The sequence below is a fragment of the Peromyscus eremicus genome, chromosome 1 (genome assembly GCF_949786415.1).
Source record: "Peromyscus eremicus chromosome 1, PerEre_H2_v1, whole genome shotgun sequence".
NCBI lineage: Eukaryota > Metazoa > Chordata > Mammalia > Rodentia > Cricetidae > Peromyscus > Peromyscus eremicus.
This window is the reverse complement of record NC_081416.1, coordinates 162,651,864-162,660,206: the sequence shown is the minus strand read 5'-3', so window position 1 is coordinate 162,660,206 and position 8,343 is coordinate 162,651,864. Positions and strand designations below refer to the sequence as shown.

Genomic DNA, 8,343 nt, shown 5'->3' with positions numbered 1-8,343 from the left:
TGGATACGCTGAGGATGATGAGTTTCAACCCAACCCTTGTCATTTCAGAAGTGTCCCTAGGACCTGGCTGTAGAAACAGAGCCAGTCCACTGTTTGGGATGAGGATCTTGATGCCAGGAGCTTGGCCTGGAGAGACCGGCAGCTATTCGCAGCATCCTCAAAGCGAGACGGTGCTCCTCATTGCAGTGGGGTGATGCTGGTCCAGGGGTCCTGGTGTGGCTCATGAGTTGGACTTGATGGTGTCCTCAACCCACTCAGAGAACTCACATAGGTTGGTGTAGACACCTGGCCTGTTCCGCTGGGCACAGGGGAAATCACCCCAGGATACAAGGCCCTGCAGCTGGCCATTGCAGACCACAGGTCCCCCGGAATCACCCTGTTGGGGAAGAATGGAGGTACACAGAAGGGAACAAGGATGTGGTAAGGTAGAATGAGGAGGAATGAGACACCCAGCACCATGCGTTGAAGAAAAAGGGCCAGGACACAGGAAGCATGTTCAAACAAGGGGACAGACAGGGTTCAGTGTAGTAAAAACAGAGAGAGGACATTGTCAGTATTTTACTTCAGGTTCAGATCGTAGAAAGCCCGCCAGCCAGGCTCTAGCCAACACCCTAACCTCCTCCCAGCTCCCTACACTAGCTTCTTCATCTGCTTTCTCCTCATAAGATTTCTAGTCTGTCTCCTGTCCTCCCCATCTCTTCATTATCTGTCTGTCTGCATGCCTGCCTGCTCTATCTGTCTATCTATCTATCTATCTATCTATCTATCTATCTATCTATCTATCTATCTATCTATCTATCATCTATCTATCATCTATCTATCTATCTATCTATCTATCTATCTATCTATCTATCTATCTATCTCTATCTCTGCTTCCCTCCCTTCCCTCTCTCCTTTCTTCCTGCTTTCCCTGTCTCTCCTCTCCCCTGCCTTCCTTGTTTCTTCTCCTCCCTCTGTTTATTTTTGTTGTTTATTTTGAGACAGGGTTAGGTTGGGCTAGAACTTGTGACCCTCCTGCCTCAGCCTTCTGAACAACTGGGATGATAGTCCTATGCTACCAGGCCCAGATGGTGTCTCAATGATTTTTCTTTAAATTTTTGCACTGAGTTCTGAGAGTCCGTTAGTCAACTTCTCTGAGCCTGTAAACTAAGGCTCACAATAGCTGCTGCCTGAGCTAATGAGTGGGTGCCTGTCAGTAACCTGAAACAGAGGCAGCCCTTAATCAGCCATCACAGTGATTTTATTAGTAGGGTCAATCCTGTAGTTGTTCAGTACCACTGTTGTTGTTGTGTATGTGTGTGTGTGCACACGTGTGTGCATGTACAAGTGGAGGTCAGAAGACGACCTCGGACATCATTCCTCAGGCGCTGTCCATCTTGATTTTTGGGACAGTTTTGCATTGGCCTGGAGCTTACTGATCCAGCAAGCCTCGGGGATCCACCAGTCACTGCCTCAGCTCATGAACGGCTTCCCCCAACACAACTGTGGCCAAGAAATAGTGAGTCCTTTCCACTCTTTGAATCAGCCAAATTTCTCCTTGCTGCCTTTGCACAGGACTTTGCTGTGCCCTTAGCCTGCATGAGTCTGGCTGCAGGGTGTTTTATAGTCTCTGCTTATATACAACCTATCTAAGGAAGTCCTCCTCACAGCACCATGAAGACTGGTCCTTGCATCGTCTTTTCTAGTGACTCCTTAGAACTTTCTGAAATAGCACTACTTGTAAAGTTTCTTGATCAAAGGAGTTTTTAGGTTACTACTGTACATTTTAAAAAGATTTATTTTTATTATGTAAAATCACTGATTCTCAATTTTCCTAATTCTGGACACTTAATACAGTTCCTCATGTTGTGCTGACCCCAACCATAAAATTATTATAGTTGCTATTTCATAACTCTAATTTTACTACTGTTATGAATTGCAATGTAAATATCTGATATGCAGGATGGTCTTGGGTAACCCCCGTGAAAGGGTCCTTCGACCCCAAAGGGTCACAACTCACAGGTTGAGAACCACTGTGTTAAATTGCAAATATATGTGTGAATTTATGTGTGGGTATATGCATGTGAGTGCGGGTACCTGAGAAGAAGGTGTTGGATCCCCTGGAGCTGGAGTTACAGATGTGGCTGCTGGAAACAGAACTTGGGACATCTGAAAGAGCCACCAGTGCTCTTAATGGCCAAGCAATCTCTCTAGCCCTGACCAAAAGAGTCTGTGTTTTATTTCTGCTTCTTCGGCACTTCCAACAACGAAGGCTCACCTAGACACTTTTAAAAATACTTAAAACAAGTTTTCTCTTTTCTTTCCTCATGACATTTTATTAGCATTTATTAGAAAACTACCATCTAATGAATTCTGTTACAATGAGACATTTATCCATCACATGCTTGAAGACAGAACTATGACAGCCATTACGTAAAGGGGGCACAACCTATTTGACCACAAGGAATAGCCTTGGTCTCTGCTTCCAGACTTGATTGTGATATGGTAGTTGCAGTATGTCTAGCAAACTGAAATGGATTTTTAGGGTTAAAGGCATTGTGTGATGTGTGTGTGTGTGTGTGTGTGTGTGTGTGTGTGTGTGTGTGTGTAAGTGGTGTATTTATAATTGTTTTTTGTTTTTTGTTTTTTTGGTTTTTCGAGACAGGGTTTCTCTGTGTAGCTTTGTGCCTTTCCTGGAACTCACTTGGTAGCCCAAGCTGGCCTCAAACTCACAGAGATCCGCCTGGCTCTGCCTCCCAAGTGCTGGGATTAAAGGCGGTATTTATAATTGTTATATAGTAACTAAATTCTGAAAAATGTCACTTGAGAACATAGAGAGATCACATATGCTAATTAAATACAATATACTATTAATGTTAATTTCACCTCCTTAGTTATTTATTTACTGTTTCCTGAGGCAGGAGACAGAACTCAAGCTTGTATCATGCTATACAAGCACTCTACCACTGAACCATGCCCACAGGCGCTCACTGGGGGACTCTAGGCAGGGGCTCTACCACTGAGCCACACCCCCAGCCCTTCACTGGGGGATTCTAGGCAGGGGCTCTACCACTGAACCACACCCCCAGCCCCTCACTGGGGGATTCTAGGCAGGGGCTCTACCACTGAACCACACCCCCAGCCCCTCACTGGGGGATTCTAGGCAGGGGCTCTACCACTGAACCACGCCCACAGGCGCTCACTGGGGGATTCTAGGCAAGGACTCTACCACTGAGCCACACCCCTAGATTCATTTTCACTTTTTATTTTGAGATAGGGTCTCCCTACATTGCTCAGCCAACCTTGGACTTACTCTGTAACCTAGGCTGGCTCTTGGGCTTTCATTCTTCCTGACTCAGCCTCCCATTGAGATGACAAGCCATGCCCCACTTCCTTTTATTTTTTAAAAATTTCCTGTACGAAAACTGGAAAGCGGATGTAGAGGCTCAAGCTGTGTGTCCATCAAAGAACAGTGCCCTGGAACATGAACTCTGTGAAAATAAGGGTCCTGGCACTTAAGTCCAGGTAATCTGTATGGACTTGATGGGCTGGTGAGGCGGCTCAGGGCTAATGGTGCTGGCTGTCAGGCCCAATGACCTCATTTCAATCCCTGGGACCCACATAGTGGAAGAAGAGAACTGACTTCCACATGCTGTCCTCTAGCTCCATACACACTCTATGACACATGTGCACACACATAAATAACAAATGTAAACAGAACTCAGTCATTTTTCTGGATAAATGGAGCTGCATCCAGTCCTTACCTGGCAGGAGTCCCTACCCTCTTCATCACCAGCACAGAACATGGTCTTGTCTATCTGTCCCGGGTAGGAGTTTTTACACCTCTCCTCACTCAGCACAGTGACATTCAGGCACTGGAGGACTTTGGGGAAGTTATCTGTCAAACAAGAGCATCGTGAGTGTGAGAGACAGCATAGCCGGGCATGGTGATACAAGCTTGCTACACAAACCCTAGGGAAGCTGTGACAGGAAGATGCGCAGTTCGGGGATAGCCTGGGCTATGTGGCAAGAGTTGGCGGGAAGAGCAGGAGTTAGGAGGAACCAGTGTACTCACTGTGGCTGCTGCTTGTTGTCCCCCAGCCAGACACCGTGCACCTGGTCCCCTCGGCAGGACACTCAGAGGCAATTTTGATGGGCTTCACTGAGTGAGAGTCACGGATTTTTCTGTTCATTTTGATGAGCATGAGGTCATTGGAGTGGCCAGGGTGGGAGTAACCAGGGTGGGGGATGGATTTAATTCCCTGGAACATCTGCTGCCCAGACTCGTAGACAGGTGACATGGAATGGTGGCCCAGACGGATTCTGAACACACTGAGGAACATGGCAATGATCAGTGCTGGCCCCAAACTCTGACCACCTGTCCAAGGCAGTCTCAATGCCTGCTCTAATCCATCTTCATCCCATCCCCAACCTCCCTCCCTCCCATCCTCATCCACAATTCAACCCTGTCCTTAGCCAGCTCTGTCCCAGCCTTAACCCCAACTCCACCCATTCTGAACCCAGTTTTACACCATCATCATCCTTAACTCTACCCCTAACTCTATCAATCTCTACCCTGTGTGCACCTCCATCCCCATCACAGCTCCCAGCCTATCTGCATTCCATTTCCACATTAACTGCGACCTGAGTATGTACCCTCCAGCAACCTCCAGCAACCCAGCCCCTTCCCAACCTCATCTTTATCTTCATAGGTCCCAACCCCACCTCCATTCCAAACCACTCCACATGCTTATGTCTATATAATCTTTATCATTTCCGTTTCTCTCCTTACCTCTGTCCTACCTCTATTGCAATCTCTTTCTTCAGCTATCTCTACCCCCTTTAACATGCAATTCCACCTCTCCCTACCTCCCATGCCCAGATCATCCCTCCTAGTGTTAACCTCGTCCTCATACTGTTGTCTCCATCTGTCCTTCCATCCTTCCGTCCTTTTTTCCAAACTCCCATCCATCCACGAATCCATCCATAGGTCATCCATTCACCCACTCTCCCACCCACCCTTCCTTCTACTCATCTTTCTTCTTCCATCTCTCCATCCATGAACTTATACAATCTTCCTTCCTTCCTTCCTTCCTTCCTTCCTTCCTTCCTTCCTTCCTTCCTTCCTTCCTTCCTTCCTTCCTTCCTTCCTTCCTTCCTTCCCAGTCCCCTCCCCAGATCTCTCCTCTCCTGCCTCCTGCCTCCCGCTCTCTCTCATCCCCTCCTCTCCAGCTATACTCACGGCTTTCTGCAGTGCGCTGCTGTGAGGAGCCACTGTGGGTTGATCAGCACCGCCCCACAGTACAGCTTGTTGGGTCCCAACAGCAGAGCACCCTGCCATGGCTCCGCATCCTTTTCGCAATCTGACCCATTCACAATGCGAGAGCTGCTGCCGTCTGACCGGGTGTCCTCCCCTGACTCGGACTCCTTGCCGAGGTCTCTGTTAGTCCCAGAGGGCCGGTTGCCAGAGTTGTCACAAGAGGAAAAACCGTCAGCAAGAACAGGCTCTGGGAATAGAGAGTGGGTGGAGAATGGGCTTGGGGTGGGGCTTTGGACTAGGGGAAGGGACCTAGAAGCAGGGGTACTCTTAGAGACAGGAACTGGAGCCAACCAGATTGTCTCACCTGACGCCCCAGGCTCTAAGATAAGAAATTGGAACCAGGGCTGTGGAGGTGAGGCCAGGGGTTATAGGACTGGGTGAGGGCTGAAGGACTGAGTCCTAGAATGTAGACAACAGAGCTCTAGGGGTAAGGCTAGGACTTCAAGGTGGGGTCAGGGTATAGAAGTAGGACCGAGACTGTAGAGGTGGGCCCAGGTCAGTCAGGTGTGGCTCTCTCTGCAGGGGCGGGTTCAGAGCTGTGTGGGCCTGGCCAAGGCTGCAGGGAAGGAGCTTGTAGAACAAGCGGAACTGCGCAGCTCAGCCAGGGAGTTGGGGTTTAGGACAGATACCCAGCTCCAGTGGGCTCCCAGGACTTTGTGAACCTCAAGGATTCCTGACATTGCTTGGAGCTCTGTTGGTGATATCCGGGGAGGAGGAGGGTACCCTGGGGCACAAGAGCCCTTAAGGGTAGAGCAGGCTTGAGGTTTGCAACCTGGTTTCCAGAAGTGGAGCCAAGCCAAGCCCAGTGTCACAAGCCTGTCACCCACCTATTCAGGAGGCTGAGGCACCAAGACAGCAAGTTTAAGACCCGGGAGCCTGGGGACTAGGGAGAGGCGAGGTCAAAGTCACTTGGGGTGATCAGTTCCACAAAGAGCTGAACTCTGGAGCCACCTACAGCAAGGTGGAGCCCAGTGAAAAGGGGTAGGCTCTGGGGGTGAGAACTTGGTTGAGAACAGTGCGGGGAGTCAGAGCTCTTGGGTGGAGTTTCGTGAGGAGGACAGAAAAGGAGACTCTGGAAGGGTGCAGCAAGGCTCACTCTCTGAATTCCCACACAGACTTGTATGCATTCTGTCACCCCCCACCCCTCACATGCCAGTCACTGGTCATGTTCCTGCTAATGACCCAGAGAAGGGAGGCCTCAGTGCTCTATGCACCCATAGTCACATCCCAAGGAACACATGTATTCTGTCCAAATGCGCCTGCTCCCATGAGGGTCAGGTGGTCATCCCTCAGGAGCTCATACACCTGACCAGCATCTGAGTGAAGGCATGCATGTATATGTGGATGGGAATACCGTACACACTTCTGCACACGGACATGCTGACATGTCACACTTAAACATTTATATTGATTCCCTGCTTGGCACAGTGCAAGAGAATCATCCCAGTAGCTACCTTCTATAGTGACTTCTCACTCAGTTCCTGGAGGCGGGGTCAGGAACCCTAGATACAGCTACCTGAGCACATATTCAGCTGCACTCACAGACCCCGAAATGTAAAGTTCTACCTGTCACAGGATCACAAATACTGTCACAGACACAACCTCACCCGTGAAAGGGGCTATCTGCAAACGCAAGGGTCATATATTTTCACAGTGGTGAGCGGTGCTGCACTGCATTCCAGACTGGGGTGCAGAGGAGACACACCAGGCCGAATGCACAGCAGCATCCGCACCAGCCTAGAATGTGCACTCACTCGGTTGCAGCACCAAACACGATCTGCAGTGCATGGACACCCAGCCGTACAAAGTCTCCGTGCATGGACACCCAGCGGTACAAAGTCTCCCAGGGTCGGTAGCATCTGCCACGCACAGCAACTTGACAGGGGAGGAGGCCACACACAAGCTACTCACAGTTGCTCACACCTATAATCCCAGAACTTGGGAAGCTGAAGCAGGAGGATTGACCAGAGTTCAAAGCCAGACAGGGCTGCAGAGTGAGTTCCAGGAGAGCATGGGCTATAGAGCAGGTTCTAGGCTAGCCTAGGCTACAAAGTGAGTTTATGTCTCAAAAACTAAAAACAAGGGGTCTGAAAAGAAGGCTCAGCCGGTAAGAGCACTGGCTACTCTTGCAGTGGACCTGGGTATGATTCCCAGTATCCACATGACGGCTCACAACCACCTGCAACTCTAGTTCGGGGAGATCTGAAGCCTATTCTGGTCTCCTTGAGCACCAGACATGCTTTAGGCAAAATTCATACAAATAAAATAAAGTAAATAAATAAACTTAAACAAACCATCAATAGCAAAAACACATGAAGGCACACAACAGCAATCCAAGCCCTCAGGAGGTAGGTGTAAGAGGACTGGCCACAAGTTCAAGGCCAGCCTGGTTTAGATAGTGAGTTCTAGACCAGCCTGGGCTACACAGTGAGACTCTGCCTTACAAATAATAAAATAAAATAAAATAATAAAATAAAAGCCATTCCCTCCTCCCTAGTACATATGCAGCCACGGGGCCCACATTCAATTGTGTAACCACACAGACACAAACACACATTCACCTGGTCCCAGAAATACAATCAGTGGTCCACAGAGGCAGTCCCCCACACACACTTAGGGATTCTGGTTACCTGAGACCCCCAGAACCAGGCTTGCCATCAGGGTAGCCATTGTCCACTTCCATGGATGTCCTGCCCTCGCCATGACCGCCGCACCTGGTAAGAAATAGAGGCTGGGGCTGGATGGTTCTGCAGAGGCCTAGGTGGTTCTGGGAGTCTTGGCCCACTTTCCCCACCTTCTCTGGCCAGCATCCCTAGAAGATATATATCACAGGGGGGATGACAGCCCCACCCTTAGCACCCAGGGACCAGCATGGAGGGGAGGGCTGCAAGCATCTTCCAGTCCCTGTGAGTGCGGATAGGGAGGAGAGGCAGGGTGAATCCAAGATAAGACAGAGCCAGCCCTGGGCCCCTCTCCCCTCTTACCTTCTGAGGTCCCTCCCCAGGCCTCACCTGCCACTGTCCCTGGTCCCTTGGGCAGTGGGT

The 8,343-nt window shown here is 49.6% G+C and overlaps 1 protein-coding gene across 1 annotated transcript; it reads right to left on the bottom strand.

Annotated features, from left to right (window-relative positions):
* Window positions 1-220: 220 nt before the first annotated feature.
* On the bottom strand, window positions 221-8,002 carry Klk5 (kallikrein related peptidase 5). The gene is made up of 5 exons (XM_059253419.1): window positions 7,930-8,002; window positions 5,222-5,486; window positions 4,055-4,311; window positions 3,744-3,877; window positions 221-376 (listed from the first exon to the last, which is right to left on the bottom strand). The coding sequence occupies exons 1-5, from the start codon at window positions 8,000-8,002 to the stop codon at window positions 221-223; spliced, it is 885 nt and encodes a 294-aa protein (XP_059109402.1).
* Between the last annotated feature and the right edge of the window lie 341 nt (window positions 8,003-8,343).

What these genes read in the sequence shown, in the direction of transcription:
- Klk5 (XM_059253419.1), bottom strand. Translation starts at nt 8,002, where the DNA reads ATGGCGAGGGCAGGACATCCATGGAAGTGGACAATGGCTACCCTGATG. An exon ending in GACAACAAGCAGCAGCCACA is followed by an intron (nt 3,878 to 4,054) that starts GTGAGTACACTG and finishes CTTGTTTGACAG; the next exon opens with ATAACTTCCCCAAAGTCCTC. An exon ending in AGGGTAGGGACTCCTGCCAG is followed by an intron (nt 377 to 3,743) that starts GTAAGGACTGGA and finishes CTTCCCCAACAG; the next exon opens with GGTGATTCCGGGGGACCTGT.